This window comes from Festucalex cinctus, chromosome 8 (assembly GCF_051991245.1).
Source record: "Festucalex cinctus isolate MCC-2025b chromosome 8, RoL_Fcin_1.0, whole genome shotgun sequence".
Taxonomy (NCBI): Eukaryota; Metazoa; Chordata; class Actinopteri; order Syngnathiformes; family Syngnathidae; genus Festucalex; species Festucalex cinctus.
The window spans coordinates 17172067-17192421 of record NC_135418.1 but is presented as its reverse complement, the minus strand read 5'-3'; the positions used below and the strand labels follow the sequence as shown (position 1 = coordinate 17192421).

General features: G+C 39.0%; 2 protein-coding genes across 4 annotated transcripts; both read left to right on the top strand.

Moving 5' to 3' along the window:
• The first annotated feature begins 505 nt into the window (after positions 1-505).
• On the top strand, positions 506-10833 carry suox (sulfite oxidase). 2 transcript variants are annotated; one of them, XM_077530018.1, is made up of 5 exons: positions 506-746; positions 4550-4620; positions 4693-4867; positions 6869-7141; positions 8120-10833. In XM_077530018.1, exons 2-5 carry the CDS (start codon positions 4562-4564, stop codon positions 9335-9337), a joined length of 1725 nt encoding a protein of 574 aa, XP_077386144.1. In that variant the 5' UTR covers positions 506-746; positions 4550-4561; the 3' UTR covers positions 9338-10833. The 2 variants fall into 2 exon arrangements, with proteins under 2 accessions (XP_077386144.1, XP_077386143.1); XM_077530017.1 differs by lacking the exon at positions 506-746 and adding an exon at positions 4324-4460.
• A 90-nt stretch (positions 10834-10923) lies between these two features.
• On the top strand, positions 10924-18598 carry mmp19 (matrix metallopeptidase 19). Of its 2 annotated transcripts, XM_077530019.1 has the most exons (10): positions 10924-11119; positions 13296-13658; positions 13721-13806; positions 14466-14596; positions 15467-15682; positions 15774-16019; positions 17074-17184; positions 17410-17574; positions 17700-17827; positions 17894-18598. In XM_077530019.1, the coding sequence occupies exons 2-10, from the start codon at positions 13563-13565 to the stop codon at positions 18116-18118; spliced, it is 1404 nt and encodes a 467-aa protein (XP_077386145.1). In that variant the 5' UTR covers positions 10924-11119; positions 13296-13562; the 3' UTR covers positions 18119-18598. The 2 variants fall into 2 exon arrangements, with proteins under 2 accessions (XP_077386145.1, XP_077386146.1); XM_077530020.1 differs by lacking the exon at positions 10924-11119 and having other exon boundaries at positions 12689-13658.
• Positions 18599-20355: the final 1757 nt, after the last annotated feature.

Sequence of the window (20355 nt, the reverse complement as noted above, 5' to 3'; positions counted from 1 at the left end):
CAAAGTGCAGCTATAAACTACTTTTTGCTATTTGATAAGGCTCCTGTAAAGGAAATCTTTAGATACCAACCTAATGTTGTGCTTAGTAATATTTTCTGTTATGAAAATGTTCTATTTAACTTGTAAGTTCAATAAATTTGTAATATTTGAGAACTGTTTCTCAAAAACAATTTTAGACTTTTTTTTTTTTATTAACTTTAATGTGAAATGCATTTTAATTGACTCATTAATCAATTGCATATTTTTGTAAAGCATGACAGAGGTCCTCGAGGCTAGTGGTATGCATGTATTACTTCCTATAAGTACAGTTCAGTTATTTTATTTTTCAATTCAGTATATTTGCATTTAATGTTTAGGAACTACTCAATAAAATAATTTAGCCGACATACAAACTATTTGATATGGCATTGTGCATTTTATTAATCGAGTTTCAGACTTTTTTGTTTTTCCTCTATTTTCCTACGTGGGCCCACGTTGCTAGATGATGACGCAGAATGTTCTAGATATAATGTAGGCTACTGTAACACGTGGCCAAAACATTTATTTTTTTGCATAATTTCGATATGAATGTTGTGCTACGTTTTACAACACTACGCAACATGTGTTATCTTGAACGCCTCTTGCACGGTTGCTTGCCATTTCTATCAACTGCTGCTGCTGCAGGGTTCACATCATTTGTGTGTTGAGTATTTTTTACGTGGCAGAGGTGCAGCAGCAACACTCAAGCGGAGTCTTACAGCGCATTCGTGAGTTTGTTATTCTTTATTTACCCTTTAAACACGCATAAACATTATATCAGGTCGTATTCGTGGACAAATATTCAATGTTGGTTGCTCTCGTGCACCCTGGCCATCAGTGACAACACTTGCTAACTGTTAGCAAAGTTAGCCGTGAGGATGACGTGTAAATGTTGTTGAATTACTAGTTAGGAAACTCAATGTGCTTACAAACTCCAGAACGCTGAACACAGTCTGACATAGTATCAGCATGTGTAGTTATGAGTACTGTACATATGTAACGTTCAAGATTAACAAAAAAAAAAAAAAAAAAAAAAAAACTTAACCTTTAGCTACTTCATAATGTGCTAATAAATATACACGCCCGTGAATAAATTTGAGTCATGTTTACTGGTGGCCGTCGTTGCACTTGATTGCTACATAACGTTATTGCCTCAATCGCGTTTGATGGCCCGTTCAATTTGTTTTAGCTGTCTGTGTCACTTACTCAACATTAAAGTCTTGCCAGAAATATTAATATTAAATAGTTTTAAGCTCTTGGCAACAACAGATGAGTCACCCTTGCAGATGCACGATAAAACGGACTCACACCCTTTAAGTAGAAAAAGAAGAAGTAGGTTACTGATTCAACTTTTACTTCCACTGATTATAACTCTTATTCATTGACTAGGGAAAAAAATTACAGACTCTGAATGTAAAAACTAAAAACTGCGAGAATGCTGTTAACTAATAACTTGGCTCAATGGGGGAAATCTCTCCACATTCAATTCTATTCTATCATATGAACCTTCTTCGCACTCGTACTGAGAAGACAAAAACATTTAGTTAGCCTTTGTTTGACATTTATCAAAGCTTTGCTAATGTTGTTGAGTGACTTTTTTTTTTTATTTTTATTTTTTTTTATTTTTTTTTTTTTTTTTATTAATTCTGCAAAATTATCCACTTCTAACTGAAGAAATACACTTTGCCATTTGTGGCACATCCATTCATTTTTATTTTTATTTTTTAACCAGCACACATTAGTCAACAACATTTGTCACATTGCTCTTTTATTTTATTTTATTTTATTTTATTTTATTTTTTAAAGGCATGTAAAGTGTGTCAAAAGTTTTTAACAATTTTAACAACTAAAATAGCAATTAGCAAACATTGTTTCCTCCATCTTAGTTAGTTAGTTAGTTGTTATTGAAACGTCATCAGATAAACACTCCCAAGTGCAGGTACTTGGGGGAAAAAAAACACGACTAAAGTAAAGTTACAAAATATTTGTACTTACTTTTTATCTTGCCTCGCTCCACTAGAATTTCATATTTTCTTACTTTTATTCTGTGTTGGTCAGCTATTGGATCAGCTAAGGCTTCTGGAAAATACTGTAACCATGATAGTAATTTACAAACTACCGAAAAAGTCGCTAAGGCGAGCATAAGTGATTTAAAGGTGAGCCCTTATAACCAGAATGTCATCTATGCGTTTATGGCTGAGATCTGTCAATCACCGTCACTGCATGCAATAAAATGAAATTGTAAATGTGATGTGTTAAATGGAGAGTTTATGTAGCATTTAATTCTGGCTGTTTGCCAAAACTTGAAGCCACATTGGAAGATTGTTTTCTTATTCCATAAATACAAATGGATTAATGGAGAGTTGAGTGGAATCTTCATCTTCCTTCAGTTTATCAATGATAAAAGAAGAAGGCAAAGTCTGTCTGATTGATCAAATCAGTTACCTATTGATAGATTGATCCTTTGGACTCATTTATATCATTGAGTGTCTTTCAATCTGATCTTATTAAACTTCTTTTTTTTTTTAAATTTACTTCTATAACCATTGAAATCTGTCATTCTTCTGTGCACCATAGTTTCTGCTAACTGTTTCTTATATTTTAAAGCTTTGTACATTTGTGAAGGCACTATCTTTGTTGCTTGGTATTGGTGCATCTCAATACAGTATTGTGGGAAATCAAATTTGTCGGAGTACTTTACTTCTCAAAATGAAACTCATAATAGAATCATTGCCCTCAATGTCTTGATTGTATTTATTTCTAAAGTATGATAATTAGACAGTCTCCTCCCACATTCCAAAGACATGCATGGCAGGTTAATTGGGTGCTCTGAATTGTCCCTAAAGTGTGGATGGTTGTTTGTCTCTGTGTGCCCTGCGATTGGCTGGCAACCAGTTCAAGGGTGTACCCCGCCTACTGCCCGAAGTCAGCTGGGATAGGCTCCAGCACTAGTGATAGACCGATATGGTTTTTTCAAGGCCGATACCGATACAGATTATTTGTAGACAAGTCGGCCGATAACCGATATTTCAAGCCGATATTCATTTGCAGTAAAATGGGGGGGGAATTCTTTCAAACTATATATAATTTCTCACTGAGTAACAAATTCATGTGAATGTAGCTCATTAGGGGTTTTTGTTAGGGTTCGTAAAAACGTTTCAAAAAGATTTTCGCGGTGAAAAATTGTGTGAATATGTTCCAAATGTGTATTCGACAAATAAAAACTGACTGCGAACATCTTACAAATCCTGATGAAAACCCCAAATTTGCTACGTTCGCAAGTATTCCCTGCTCAGTGACCTTTATCGGCCTTCAGATTAAAAAAATGGCCGATGCCGATATTTGTCAAAATGCCAAATATCGGCGCCGATAATCGGCCCGGCCGATTATCGGTCTATCCCTATACAGCACCCCCGCGACCCTTGTTAGGAGTCAGCGGTGAGTACAATGGATGGATAATTATAACCGAAAGTAATGAAAACCCCAAATTCACCATCTCCAAAATGTTACAATCTTATGTATGATTTTTCATGTACAAATGCTTCTTCTACCACACCTAAGTAGTTTTAAGTTGTAATAACACAGTTCGCCACTATATGACACCAGTTCATCTCCGTTAGCAAAGTAGAACATCGAGACTCTGCGAACCATGACTGATTTTGTGATGTTTTCCGAGTAATGAAAGACTCTTTCACCATACAGCAGAAGGATAATTGAATGCGTAAATACAAAGGAATGCACTCTGAAGTGTCCTGGTGTGACTCCAAATAATGATAACCTCGGGTAACATAAGTACCCTTAAATGATAATGATTAACATCCTTATTTTGGAAAATGTTCAGCATCGGATGCTGCAATGCATGCTGGGACTGAAGAGCAACCCATGTCAAGAACAGTCAACAGCGATTTTTGTTGTTGTTGTTGTTTTCCCCTCCTTTCTTTACAAGAACTGTTGACAGTTTGTTAATAGGTTTCTTCTTCTGGAAGTGTAGTGGAAGCAGTCACTATTGACATATATTTGCATGATCTGGGCTTGCCACATTCCTAGTCAGAGAGCTCATTTTTTGAAAGTCATTGCTGACTGGTCAGTTCAGTAGGAGGTGTAGAGTTGAAGGTGCACTTTGGCATTCTAACAAAAATGCACGGCTTGGAGTGAGGGCAAGCTTAAACACAACATTAGGATAAAGTCAATGTTCAACTCGTCCTGAGTGACCGCCTATGACACCAAAGATATGAAGTCACAGCCTTTAAAAATAAAACTGCTGCAGTTCAATGATGACTCCATATTTTCTCATCTAGCAACAGTGGGGAGTTTATTTATTCAACTGCAGTGTAGAAAGTACTGGTAGCGAGTGGAATGTAGCTCATTGTGATGCTGTAAAAGTGGCATTTCTTCTTACCAAAAATACTCAAGTAAAAGTAAAATCACTAAAAATGTATCATGTATGTTGTTTTAAAACTACCCTGACAAGTACAATTTATCAAAACAGTATTTGTTAGAAAAAGTTCATCTCAATGTGATCTTCCCACAGAACATCAATGCAATGCTGTTACTTGGACGCTGTCGATATCTAACTCGATTTGGTCTGCTCGCACCGCAAAGGTACTGTGTGGCTTTTCTCATCCCTGCTTGTGTTTAACTGGCGGCCTAATGAGATTGTCTCACTTTTCGTAGACCCCAAGCGTCTGCTGCTGCAGCGTGGTGTGCGGTTCGTCTCGTGGGCAGCAGCAGCAACAGCGAGGATCAGAGATGGGAACGCACTGGACACGGTCCAAATTTGAGACAAGCCTTAGCGGGTCTCCTGGCCGGGACAGGGGCTGCTCTGGCATATGGCCTCCACCATCACAAGGTCTGTCAGATGCGCATCTTCGCTAAACCTCCAATAAGGTTTTATGATAAATAACTGGAAGACAAACACACATTTTGCATTAATACCACACTGAAACTGAAAAGAGACTATTATTTACTACCCAAATTGTTTTGTGAGAATAAAGGTATTATTGGGAAATTAATTTAACAAGAATAAAGTTTAATATATTTTTTAGTTTAGAAGTCATAATTTGAGTGGATATTTTCCAGAAAAGTTGAATAAATTAAAGATTAAAGTCAGAATTTTATCAGAATAAAGTTGAATATTCTTGAGAAAGTTGTATATGGTCAAGATTGTAGTCTTATATCTAAAAAATATATTCAAAAGTCATAATTTTACCAGTTTTATATTTTCTAGAATTTATTTTCAGGATAATTTTATATTTGCAAGATTAAAAATTGTAAATTTTTCTTTAAAGCGTTTTATAAATGAAAGGTTAAAGTCAGAATTTTATCAGAGTGAAGTTAAATATTCGATTAAAAATAAATATATAAAAAAAAACAAAAAAAACTGGAGATAAAAGTTTTATATTTTCAAGAAAAAAAAGTTGTATATTCTTTAGATTAAAGTAGTAATTTGACAAGAGTACAGTAAAATTGTATATTTTTGAGGGAAAAAAAAGTCATATTTTTTACACAAGTTTAAGAGTCAAGGTTAAACTTTGATGAAATTTTTTTTGGGATATTCTCTACAAAAAAAAAAGTTCTAATTTAGCAAGTCTTTTTTTTTTTATTAAATATTTTTTTAGATTATATAAAAGTCACATTTTTTACCTAAGTTTTATAGTCAAAGTTAAACTTTATAATTTGATGAGATTTTTTTTATATTCTCTAGAAAAAAAGTAATTTTTCAAGGTTATATTATTATTATTATTATTATTATTTATTAGTCTTTTATTTTTATTTTTATTTATTTTTTAGATTAAATAAAAGTCAAACTTTTTACGCAAGTCAAAGTCGAGGTTAAACTAATTTGATGAGAATTTATTTGGATATTCTCAAGGAAAAAAGTTTTTCAAGGTTGTACTTTTTTTTTTTTTTTTTTTGATTAGTCAAATATTTTTTTTAGATTAAATAATTGTATATTTTTTAAAGACAATTTTATGACAATAAATGTATACATTTTAAATGTTGAAGTGAGGATTTTGTGAGAGCAAACGTGTATAAATATACACTAGAAGAAAAGTTGTCTTTTTTTTTTTTTTTTTTTAAGATTAGAGGTGTGTATTTTCAACATAATCAAAAGCTTTATATTTTTTAGGAAACAATTTTAATAGTTGTATATGAGATTAAAGTTGTATGTATTCAAAATGAAAAGCTTTTAAATTCTGATATTTTCTAGCTTATAAAGTTGTATATATTCAAGACTACAAAATCATATATATATATATAAATATATATATATATATATATATATATATATATATATATATATATATATTTATGTGTATATATATATATATATATATATATATATATATATATATATATATATATATATATATATATATATATATATATATATATATATATGTGTGTATATGTTGTTGTTGTTTTTTTAAAGAAAAAATATATATATCTTTTACCAGTTTGGCTCTATTATTCCTTTTGCTAGCATAATGTCCATGTAAATTGAGTGTTGTTGGCTGCCACACCCATGCGGTGTTTTTGCAAACAGTGCATCAGAAACTCAACTCAGCACATTTGTCAGTTTTGACTCCCACTTAGTCACTCAGCTTGCACCTCACAAACTCAGTATCCCTGTCAGATCTCTGTAAAGTCAGAGGAAGTTGGACAAATCCAAATTTGGATAGTGTGGATGACTCCCGCACTGATGAGACATGATTCAGGACTGAAGACGTCATCATGTATTTTAAAGTCAAGCTTTAACTAACCGGCTTTAGATGCAGTGCTGTCTGATAAAAATGACGAATGACAGTGTTTTTGTTTTTTGTTTTTTTTCTTTATCCCTGCCGTGCAGGCGGAACAGACCGAAGTCGTTAGCGTTCAGGTTCAGGCGCAGACCTCCCAACTTCCCGTCTTCAGCCAAGAAGAGGTCACGAAGCACCGCACTCTGAAAGATGGCGTGTGGGTCACTTACAAAGGCGGCGTCTATGACATCACCGATTTCATCAGCATGCACCCCGGCGGGGATAAAATCCTGCTGGCGGCAGGAGGGGCCCTGGAACCCTTTTGGGCTCTCTATGCTGTGCACAACCAGGAACACGTGCTGGACATCCTTTCTGAATATAAGGTGTGATGAACACAAGCTGGCAATTGACCTTACCGTGGCACGCCCCTCCCCGCCCACTAAATGTGACAAGCAGCCCCATCGTTTCCCGGTCAAGATGAGCGAAAGTGCGTTCACAGTAATGGCAAAGTTGTCAGATCTTCCTTGTGATTTCTCGTCAGGTGTTTTCAGAACGCCGATATTTCTCTTCGAAGCAAACGGAGGGGCTTTACATTTTTTAGTGAAGGGTATCTTCACTCCCTCACCATGCAATATTACCCAAAAACAAAAGGAAATATCCATCGCTATTTGCTGCGACAGAAGTCAGGAAAAGACAGCGTTGCCTAACTCACTTCGACCGATTGTCAGCAAAACCGAAGTTTTTCGACATTGTTCCTGTCAAGCAGGGTAAGAATGAATTTATATTACTTTATAGTTAAAATGTTTTGTTGGCATTTATGGTAAATAGTAAGTCAACAAACGCATGGACCGTTAGCTACCCGGAGCTATCGTTAGCCTTTGGCTAAAAACAACAACGGAGAACATTACCTTAGTGCAGACGTAGTAGTATCTGGTCATTTTGGAGAATTTCAACTGGTCGTGTGGTCTTCCACAAAGTTTGATCTAGCGCAGACATTTTTCAGAGTTGTTTGAGGGTTTATAGAAGGGAATAAACCGGACAGTCTCTTGTAACAGCCGTGACTACAGCAGGACGCCGGTTAGTCGATCAGGATAACTGCTATCACTCTTACACAAGTCGTGACTACAGCAATTAACCATTTTTATTGATTTTTTTTTTCTTGGCTTTGGATAACCACGTGGTGCACCACCGGGAGCCTGATTGCTTTGTTTGTCTGTAGCAAAATGCACATGCCGACTCGGACATGATGTCTTGGGTCTTGATTGGGTTACTAGGTCATGCGGGCGTGGTTTACGGTAAGGTCAATTACTGACCGAGAGCAGAAAGTTGTGACTCCACATCATCTCGTTTTTGTCAACAAGGTTGGCGAGTTGCGAGCGGAGGATCAGAAGAAGCAGCAGAGCGCGCCGTCATCTGACCCGTACTCGTCCGACCCCAAGCGGCATCCCGTGCTGCGCGTCAACAGCCTGAAGCCGTTCAACGCCGAGCCCCCGCCCGAACTCCTCTCGGATAGCTACGTCACGCCCTCCGCTATCTTCTTCAAGAGGAACCACCTGCCCGTCCCACAGGTGGACCCGGCGTCGTATGAACTGCAAGTGGACGGCCTCCCAGGAGGAGGTCTCAAGCTGTCCTTGGAAGAGTTAAAGAACCGTTTCCCCAAGTACACGGTCACCGCAACACTGCAGTGTGCGGGCAACCGGCGCTCCGAGATGAACACGGTCAAGCAGGTGAAGGGGTTGAACTGGGGCATCTCCGCCATCAGTAACGCCACCTGGGCCGGCGCTCGCCTTCGGGACGTGCTGCTGGCGGCCGGCTACGGTCCGGATGCGGCGCGGTGGGCTCGCCACGTGCAGTTTGAGGGTCTGGACAAAGACGTGACGGGGACGATGTACGGCGCGTCGATCCCCGTCAACAAGGCGACGAGCGAGGAAGGCGACGTGCTGCTGGCGTACGAGATGAACGGCGAGCCTCTTCCGGCCGACCACGGCTTCCCCGTGCGGGTGGTGGTCCCCGGAACGGTGGGCGCCCGCAACGTCAAGTGGCTGTCCAAGATCACGGTGAGCGCCGAGGAGAGCGGCAGCCACTGGCAACAGAATGACTACAAGGGCTTCTCGCCCACCACCGACTGGGACACCGTCGACTTTAAGTCAGCGCCGGCTATCCAAGAGCTGCCCGTCCAGTCGGCCATCACCGTGCCGGCGGACGGCGCCGTGGTCTCCCGCGGTGGAGAAGAGGTGACGGTGAAGGGTTACGCGTGGAGCGGCGGAGGACGGGAAGTGGTGCGTGTGGACGTGTCCCTGGACGGAGGGAAGACGTGGCAGGTGGCGCAGCTGAGGAACGGCGACAAGGGACAAACCCCTGAGCCTTCGCCACCGCCGGGGAGAGCCTGGGCATGGAAGCTTTGGGAGATCACGGCCCCTCTCCCGCCGGAGGCCCGCCAGCTGGAGATCGTCTGCAAGGCTGTGGACAACAGCTACAACATGCAGCCCGACACGGCCGCTCCCATCTGGAACCTGAGAGGGGTGCTGAGTAACGCCTGGCACAGGGTGAAGGTCACCATCAGTGATGATGAAGAATAGACTTCATCGTGACCCGACCGTTTGATAACCTCCCTCATACAACATGTAGAACGCTTCCAGTCTATGTGCCAAATTAAGACGATCTTATAGACTTGTTTTGAACAACAATTGGAATGACCAAGTCAAGAGTCTGTCAAGAAAGCCACTTGAGCATTGGTTAAATGTCTTGGATGTCCAGTGAAAGGTCCATGTAGTAGTACGCTTGTGGGTGGGCGGCAAGTACAAGCTGGAACACAAGGATATCGTATACGCAATGGGAAAATATTGTTGCTGCCCTTCCGTTAATGGAAGAGATACCCACAGTGGTACTGGAAATAACTTGAATGTGACAAAAGTAATATTAAAAAAAAAAAAAAAAGTATGGAAATTAAACAATGAAAATAATTACTTTTTGCTTCTGTCTCACTCAATTACAATTCAACATATCATCATTACAATAATTATTATTACATTTCGTAGTTCTCTAGGTAGCCGACTGATCTGAAAATGACTGGGTAGCCGTTAGGCCAAGACTTTTGAAGCCGCGAGGCCATCATATTGCTCCTCCCAAGAAACGTTTCTCGGCATACTCAAGTTTGTTTATATACAATTCTATACATTTACAGTATTGAAATTGGAGAACATTTGAGACAGTACTTAGTAGAAACAGGCCCACTCCTGCCCCTCTACTAACTGCCTACGAGCTGTATATGTCTAATCTGTACGTCTACCGTATAGTTTCAAAGTAGTCTGCTCGCGAGATGGGAGGAGCAAGATGGCCGCCCTGTCGCTTCAACAAGCCGCACGGGCATCTATGGGCTATTGGCTATCCAGTCATATATTCAGATCAATGAGGTAGCCTTTAAGCTCCCTGATGGCCTTGATGTTTTTCTGGTCCCCTGTGTTATGTCTCCTTCAACTCAGTCTTTTTTTTTCTTTTTCTTTTTTAATTATTATTATTATTATTATTTTTTATCTGTGACGACTGTAGGATTTTCTTCCGTTAATGTATGGTACCAATAATTGTGAATTTGCGTCCATGTGTTTAAATGCTCAAACAGCTTTCTATAAGTCATTCACACTTTGGTCACCTTTATAAGTAAAGTCAGTGCTTCACATTTTTATTTGCAGCAAAGAAAAGCTATTTTTAACTTGTCCTTAGTGGAGTTATACTAAACGTTTACTGTGATGAGAGGCAAGGCTTACCTTTTGATTTATGCTCTGGTCTCAATTGCAGAATTGATCATGTGTGTCAATAGGAAGAGAACACAGTGCTGATTTAAATGAAGAAGATGTCCATTATTGTGTCAAAAATTACAGGAATATTGACACTTAAATTTTTAATTCTTTTCAAAGAATCTTGGATTATTGGAATGTGTCATATGAATCATCAGTGAAGGTGCTGACTGTAGAATACCCGTTAACGTGACACTGGGATGTTTCTAATAATTGCTTTTATGGGAAATGTTCATTGTTATTAAAGATGATGAATAAAGAGCTTTTAATTTTGTACTTGAGTCACTGATGATTTATTTGCCACTGGTGGGTAAATGTTGCTTTGTCAATGTTTTATTTACTGACATTAAATTCAATTTTTCATCTTGTGAATACTGTACATCAGTTTATTTTTCAACATTTTTTGATTAAATATAAACACTATGTCTTATATTCTATCTCTATTATTATTTTTTGCAAGCGCAGGCTACCAATATGGAAGTGATGGTGACAATTTATTTGCAGTTTTTCCCCAATGGCTGGCTTCCGTTATGTGCTCCCAACAGAGAAGATTGCACTAACATGCAGGTGATACATTCTTTGGCTTTTGCAAGCTTAAGTTTTTTTTTTTTTTTTTTTTTTTTTTTTGCTCAAACTAGGCCTCTATTTTTCCGACTTTAGGTGTCACAATCTCCAAAATGCAGGCATTCAACACCGAAGATTAGCATCAAGGTGCTCACGTAAGCACTTACATGTAATATGTGGATGCGACTTCCGTTCATGAGGGATGTGAAAGCAAAATGAGGACAACTTCTGAGAATTCTAGCCACATCCTGTTTGGGTATTTTGGTTAGTTTGGCTTCAGGCCTCGCATAATATCCCGTTGTTTGGTTTACACGCACGCGGGATTGTGCAACCTCCTGCACATGTTATTCTTGATGTTCCTCAAGACTATTGTAGACACTTCAAACTCAGGAATATGATATCCCCAACCCCATGTCAACACGTCATCTCGGATATTTCTGTGACTCATGGCTGCCTGAACATTGGGGTACGCAGAATAGATTAATCAAAATGTCATCAGTGCAGGATCTTGGTTTGAGAGTAAAAACCAGAATGAGTCGTTCATTAATGGTCGATGGTGTATGTGCTGCAATAACAAAAAATAACATATCAGGAAACCAATAAAACCAAACATTTGTGTATGAAAACAGGGCAGCTGTCTAAACATATGTTGGGCTGCACAATTATAGGAGTTGGATGCTTCTTTCTGAGGAAAGGTGAAAACGGCCACTTAGCCTAGCCTACTCTATGGCAAAAAAAAAGAAAAAAGGATGTGATTTGATTGTATGACCTCATGTTTAAAAGGTCAATGGGTAGATTAATGACACCAATAAACTGTAGAATACATGTTCAAGGTTTTTATTGGTGCCAAAAATCTCAATCTTGGTGCTTGTTGTTGCTGCGGTGATTGTATCATGGACCATGGTCACAGCATCTTTTCTGTCAAGTGTGAAAAAAAAAAATCTTTTTAATATGTTTTATGCTGCCCCACTAGTCTAAACACAGGACTCTGATTAAAGTTGTGTTTGTGGAATAGGAATTAAATAGCAAAATCCATCCGTTTTTACCCATCCATTTTGCCACTTGCTGTCAACTGAAAATTACATCGCCAGCTGGTCAGAGCTCAGGTACGTACTAGTGTTAATTTTGTCCACCATTTTTAAATTTAGTCTCAGTTTTAGTCCAATTTCAGTCGCGCTTGTTTTTGTTGTTGTTGTTGTTTTTGTTTTTCTTTAGTCAATTTTTGGGCGACTATAAATTTAGCATTTTAGCCTTTATTTTAGTCCAAGAAAATTTTATTTGTCTAGTTTTAGTCTACAAAACCCGTCAACGTTTTAGTCAGGACCTGTATATTTTTTGTCAGCAGATTATATTGAACCTTTTCGGATCTAAAACTATTTCACATAAAATGTTCTCATCTTTTTGATGAAAAACAACTTCACACACAATTACAGTGGCTACGATGGCTCCATGCTATGAGCTAGTCAGTTAGCTAGCATTAGTTAGCAGTCGCATTAACATTATTGTTGGAACGTTATAGCCATTGGATTAATGTTAAGTTATAACTGTAATTTACTTTTTCTTTTTTTTTTAACCTTTGACCGTGAATCCACCTTCTGTCTGTCCCATGTTTGTGCTGTGTATCACATGACAGTGTCACAGACGTGACAGATTAGCAGAGATTGTCCATAGATTTTAGTGCAGTTTTTATTAAGTGAAGTACATTTTCATCTCGTCTTCATTAGTTCCTGAAAATACTGATTTAGTGCCAGTTATAGTTTATTAATGAGGGTTTTAGTCTAGTCTAATCTAGTTTTAGTCTTGTGAAAAATGTGTTGTTGAAATTATTTTTGTCTAGTTTTTGTTGACGAAATTAACATTAGTACGTAACAGCCAATCATGGCTCAGCTTGCGAACATCACATGACCCAATTCAGAAAACAGATGAACTGTGATTGCTCGTTAGTTGACTGAGCAACTGTGATGTCATTTTCAGTTGACAGCAAGTGACAAAATGGCCGCCCCCTGAGATGGGTATAATAAAAAACGAGTGGACGTTTTGTTGCTTAATTCATATTAATTCATAAGTGCAATATTAATCAGAATGCTTTGTTAGACCACATAGAAATAATTATTGTAAAGAAAATGTTTGATTTGACTTATTAATAGATTGTATATTAGATTTTCAATGAATTTTGCAGGTCGTCCAAGCTTGCAACCTCGAGAGTTCCCCTGCTACACATGCTTGCTCAGCATAAACGAGTGCTGTGACTTCTCTGGGAGCAGCTGGACAAGATAACACACACATGCACACAGATTCAGTGCAGCCTGTTCATCAAATCTAAATTCTTCTCAGATGTCTCATCGTCCCCACAGGGCTGAGTCACAACGCCTGGCCCGCTTTAAAAGTGCCGCTGCCTCGACAGGCCAAGCACTCCATTGCGGGTGGGAAACTTCAGAGTCAAAAAATGGAGCACAGGTGGCTGCTTACGGCGCTCGTAGTGTTCGCTTGCAGCGGCGCACTCTGCGAAGTGGAGCAGTGGACGGAATTGGATGAGGCAAAGGTGAGATGCTTCGGTGTGCTATTTGAATGACAATTCCAATAGTTTGTTTCTGCACATCACAGGCCTATTTGAAGCAATACGGCTATCTGAGTGAGCCTACTGATCCAGAGAATCCCAGTTATCTGGAAGAGGTCAAAGAAGCTCTCAGGTAATTTGAATTGCAGCTGCACTGACAGTGAGAATTGTTCCTAATGTTTTGCATCTCTTGTGCCGCTCAATACTAGTAATGATTAAAACGATAAATCCACTGTCCTAACCCAACAACGATTTATGAATTATTAATTTGTCTTACTCTGTATTGTATGTAACTTTTTTTTTTTTTTTTTTTTTTTTGCTCTCTGTCTTTGCCAGGTCTCTTTTGAAACATCGTTTTGTGTGTGTGTGTGTGTGGGGGGTGGGGGGGGGGGGGGTATTATTTTTTTTATTTTTTATTTTTATTTTTTTTATCTCAATGGGATCAATAATAAATTATATATATATATATATATATATATATATATATATACATAAAAATAAATAAATAAATTAATTAATTAAAAATAATAATGTAAAAAAAATCTATAAATTACATAAAGGTAAGTAAAGGTTAAAAGAGAAATAAAGAAAATATTTTTTTCAGATTTTGGATTTTTACCTTTTTTTCCCCCTCGCATTTTTGCCCCCCTCCCCCATTCACCCCCATTTGGTTGATTAAAAATTAAAATAAAATCTGAAAATTAATTGCAAGTATGCGTAATGTTATGGCCATTTGTCAACTCTCCCCACTCTGATCAGTTTTTTGTTTTTTTGCTTATTTTGTGTCTTCAGGGTATTCCAGAGGGTGAACGATCTGCCCACCAGTGGAGAGTTAGACGAGGCCACCCTGGCTCTAATGCGGCAGCCTCGCTGTGGCTTGGAGGACCCTTTCAACAAGAAACAGCACAGATACAGAGTGCTGGGTGATTAATACTCCATGAGTCTTTATGCCTATATGGTGCACAGACATTGATTTCAGTGGAGTTGTGAATGGGAATGTTTGGCCACCTCTGACCCAGAACAGGATTAGCGTATAGAAATTGAAGGGCTGGATAAAAGTGGTGTTGTTTTTAAAATAATTGTTTATTAATATATCTAATAATATAAAGATTACTGATTTATTGTAAATAGTGAAATAAAAATGTTAGTTTCACATACAGGATATTGTGAATTTTTTTTTTTTTTTTAGTTATGTATTCAATAATTTGTTACTTCATTTTGCTAATCTAAACTGTTATTGTTAAGCATTAAAATGCTTAGAAATAATGTACTCCCCCCCCCCCCCACATTTTTTTTTGCTTCAATTCACTGGACATATTGTGCATTTTGGCCACCTGGGGGCACTATAATACAGACGTGAGGGTATAAATGGAGACGGTCTCGTCTCAGCACTGCCGCAGTCTTAGTTGTTCTTCGCAGTGTAAAGTATACATGCCTGTATTGTTATATATTTTCAGTTGTTACATTAGGCCTCTTTGGCACATAAGTGACCTGAGCTAGGCTATTGTGCTGCCGTGACCTTTCTCCTGGCTCTAGATCTACCTATCTATCCGCACACTTACCAGTTGAAACCAGTTAAGACTGTGGAGTCACATAGGAAGATCCACAACACATTGCTTAGGTTATGCTGCACTCATAAGTGGGCGGGGCTAAGGTAGTACAAGAGTAGGGATCATTTTGGAGATGGAGAACTTTTTAATTGGTGCCATGACCCGAATGTGTTGTTCACTGTCAGCGTTCAAATATTCCTCCGTTGGTTATTACACCACCGATGCGATTCGTTGTCTTCTCAGGTACTCGCTGGAGGAAGAAGAATCTGACGTACCGGATTTACAACTACACGCCGGACATGACGAAGGCCCAGGTGAAAACAGCCATCCAGGAGGCCTTCAAGTACTGGAGCGACGTGACCGATTTGACCTTCAGAGAGGTTGAATACGGAAGAGGTGACATCAGGATCTCCTTCCACAAGAGAGATGGCTCCTGCGACACCCCGTTTGATGGCCGTGGTTAGTTTATTTCCTGATTTATTTTTTATTTATTTTTTTAACGGATTGTAGCTGCATCATCACCATCATCTTCATCACCTACTCCCTGCAGGTAACGTACTGGCCCACGCAGAACCACCAGAAACTGGAGTGGTCCACTTTGACGAGGATGAGTTCTGGACGGAGGGGACGCACTCCGGCTCAAATCTGCGTATCGTGGCGGCCCATGAAATCGGCCACGCTCTCGGCTTGGCTCATTCTCAGTACAGAAACGCCCTCATGGCCGCCATCTATATCGGTTACCGGCGCAATTTCGAGCTGCACTTCGATGATGTGCAAGGCATCCAAGCATTGTATGGTGAGTCATTCAATACTACTGTTTGAAACATAATCTACAATAAATACTGTATACAGGCCACGTCATTAAACAGTATGGAATGCGCTGTTGTAGTCTTAAATTAGGGCTGAACAATTTTGAAAAATAATTAGTTTTCTTCTTCAATATTTCAATTGTGATTTAATATGATTATTTTTTCAAGGCCCCCTTCTAATGTATATATTTTTTAACAAACAAGCAATAAATTCATACCTTATGTGTATGATCGATTATCTGTCTGTCTGTCTGTCTGTCCGTCCGTCCATCCATCTATCTAATCTGCCTGGAGCTAGCTAGCTAGCTAGCTTGGTAGCTAGCTTGGTATCCATCCATCCATCCATCCATCCATCCATCCATCCATCCATCCATCCATCCATCCATCCATCCATCCATCCATCCATCCATCCATCCATCCATCCATCCATCCATCCATCTATCTATCTATCTATCTATCTATCTATCTATCTATCTATCTATCTATCTATCTATCTATCTATCTATCTATCTATCTATCTATCTATCTATCTATCTATCTATCTATCTATCTATCTATCTATTACACGAATTGATCAATTGGGCTTGTCCTTTTCTTAAAGAGATACTTGACTCATTTAGCCGATTCCACAAGTAAAAAGTAATTATTTTGTCTCGAATTTGATAACTTAATTATTTTTCATGTTAAATTAAATTCCTTTAAAAACACATTTCGCCACTTGCTGATGACTAAAGATGACATCACCCATGCTCAGGAAACAGGTAACGACCAATCACGGCTCACCAGTTTTCTGGGTTTGGTCATGTGACGTTAGCAAACTGAGCCACAATTGGTCGTTACATGTTTTCTGAGCACGTACAATGTTATCCTCAGTCGACGCCAATTGGCAAAATGCGTTTTTAAAAGTCAGAATTGTAAATGAAAAGTAATGACGTTATCACATTAATTATAGACAAAAATTATCTTCTTACTGCTGATTTTGTTAAACAAATATACACTTGTTCCCTAACCTGTGCATTTTTTATTTTTTTTTCCCCCCAGGCAAACGCACCACTGGCACCACCCCAGACAGTTTGTTTCCTACTGAAGGCAGCAACGAGACTGAGAACATCCCTGACCCATGCAAGGCCTCACTAGATGCCATCATACTTGGTATGACGCAAGGCAGCAAACACTTCAAACATTATAGGGAATAGCTACAATTCAGGTTAAGCGTTGATTTGGATTTCGTTATGAGTTGGAAGTTAACCAAAAGGGTTACGATAAGGTGAGAGATTACGCTGTTAGGGTTTAGCATTAGACGTAGCTACATCTAATGCTAAACCCTAACCCTGCCTTTGTCCCAGATCTTTAGGATGTTTTTTTTCGACCAATCAGGTCCTGGGAAGACGACCATTGCTTTCAGCGGGAAGTACATGTGGACCATCTCCGATCTGGGACACAGCACACCAGTAAGGACCAACATTCTGTGGAAGGAGCTCCCAGGGAACATGGATGCAGCAGTGCACTCGCCACGGACCCATAAGACGTACTTTCTCAAAGGTTAGGCGGAATTTACGGGGAGCACTCAGCAAGGTTTGCCTGGGGAGAAAAAGTCAAATGGAAATGTGTAGAAATATGCTTGGCATATTATGGCAACGTGTTCAGCCATTTTGTTGCTGCTGTAGGTAACCAAGTGTGGCGTTACACTGGCTTGGTGCTGGACTACGGCTACCCGAAGAAAGTGCAGCGCATCCAACCTAACATTGACGCAGCGTTGTACTTGCAGAACAACAGGAAGCTGATTTTCATCAAGGTACAAATCTTGAGCGTGCTCCCCGCTGTACTATACTTTCATGGTGTCTTGTTCATTTGCTTGCAGGGCTCTAGTTTCTGGCAGTGGGATGAGCTCAAGTACAACATATTAACTCCCAGGCCGCTGTCCACGCTCTTCACCGGCGCGCCCTCCAGCCCGGACGCCGCCTTCACCTGGACCAACGGCAGGGTGTACTTCTTCAAGGGAGATGACTACTGGCGTGTCAATGAGCAGCTGAGGGTGGACAGCGGATATCCGCTGAGTAAGGGAAAGCTCTGGATGAGATGCTGAGGGCGGCTCGACAGGGGGCAGCAGATACCAAATAGCCGTTAGCTGTTCTGAAAAGCATTTTTGACAGGACAGTTAGGACTGACTTTCACTGTGTTGAACTTTTGTGACTGTGAAAATTAGGGGTGTGAATTGCCTAGTATCTGACGATTCGATTCGTATCACGATTCACAGGTCACGATTCGATTCGATTCCGATTAATCCCGATACGAATTTATAAGTCGATTGTTGCGATTTTTTTTCATTCAAATTTAGAAAATACTAATCAGTAAGCTTGTAGAGTGTAAGATTTATATGGAAATGTATTATTTATTTATCTGAAATTTCAGTCTTATAGAGGTTGTAATCTGTTTCATGTTTGAACAGCATTAAAATAAAATATTAAGGCTTAATGTTCCGTTCATATAACATTCTTCCATGCTCAGGTGTGAATGCTAACCCGAAGTCAGACGTTTTGTTGAATAACAATTCTGAGCTCTAAAAAAAAAAAAAAAAAAAAAATCGATTTTTTTTTTGAATCGATTCGAGAATCGCGCGATGTAGTATCGCGATATATCGCCGAATCGATTTTTTTTTAACACCCCTAGTGAAAATTATGTATGATTTTGTATGTTAAGAATAGGAATACATTAAAAAGGAGGCCTGTTTTTTGTTAGATTATGACTTTTAAGAAATTTGGGCTGTACATATTATTCCAAACAAAATATAACCCGACCCTCAGTTTTACGTGTTCACCACTTAACCATTACAGGGCAGTCATTCACTAAACATACCCAGAAGAATACAGTAACCGTAGCTAATACCCTTGTTTTAGGGTGGCCAGGTGTCCTGATTTAGGTAGGACAGTCCTAATTTTCAGTGATGTCCTGCGCAACCCTAAGCAGGACGCTGGTTTGTCCTCCTTTTTAAAGAAAATGAGCCATGGTTGAGTTTGTGAGCCAACAACAGCCCTGCCCTCCATTTGTCACAACTGGTCTGTGATTGGCCAAGAGTGGCTTCAGTTAAAAATCTTGTATATCATTGGTTCAGTAAATGTAAACAAAGCTGATTTCGTCATTTCCTCGCTGTCTTCTTCGACAGCACCACAAATAAGCAAAAACAAAAAAAGGCAGCGCAAGCAAAAATGCTACACATCTTTGAATTAATATTGAATATACGAAGGATCACAATTTCCTGGCCAAAAGCAGTCGAGACTCGTTTCACGGTTTCTGCACGCTTTGCCAGTGTGATGTGGACATGGTCAGGGCAAAGCAGCCTTAGAATGACACGCGGGGATGGAGCACGATAAAAGCAAGAGGCGCGTCATCATTGACGACATTTTTCCTTGCTTTTCAAAATAAGTTATGTTTTGTGGCACGCTGCACAGCTTTTTGGTGCACAGTGCCTCCGTTGTGCACGTATTCACACAATGTCGCCGGGAAACGGCACAAGATGTCATTGTATCTTCTGATATTTTTGCACAAATATAATCAATATGATGCCAGAGGCAACAACAACAAAATTAGTGTTGTGATGCAAAGACTCATGAAAAGGACAGAAAGAATGAGAAGTAATGAAAGGCTGTTTTGTTCCTTCCTTGTGTGAGCAACTAGAAAAAAAATCTTGGCTGCACACAGCATGGCAGCTACGACCAACTCCAGAATAGGAAATCCTTCCAATGACCTCTTTATTGCCTGAGAAAGGTCTGGTTGCTAAGAGAACAAAACAATGGCACTCATTGAACTATTAAGTATCAAACATGTATTTTTATTCATGTCTATCAATATGTATGTACACAATTCAGGTAACACATTGAATTGTCCCTGCTAAAATAAAAAAAAGATGGCTACCAATTAACACACTTTTTAGTCATCACTACCATGTTGGTTGTATGACAAATAAATTATCATGTTTGAGAAGCACACAGACTAAAACTTCACAAAAAATCTGAGTGCAGCTAAAAAAAAAAAAATGTTTTTACGCAAACACAACTGACTGTAATGTAACATTTTGTTTGTCGTATTTTACTTCACTCTCTTGACACTGCAGCTAAAGAAAATAAACGCATGCAACATTTGAAATACAGTATATACGGTATACGTACAGATGAGACATATACAGCTCGTAGGCAGTTTGTATAGGGTTTGTCGTCGGGTGGTCACTATTTTTTAACAAGTAAAAAATACAAAATTAACAAGTACAAGTATGTGCTGCTTTGAAGACATCCCGAATATTAGATGTGGCAGAAACATCTTTTGTTG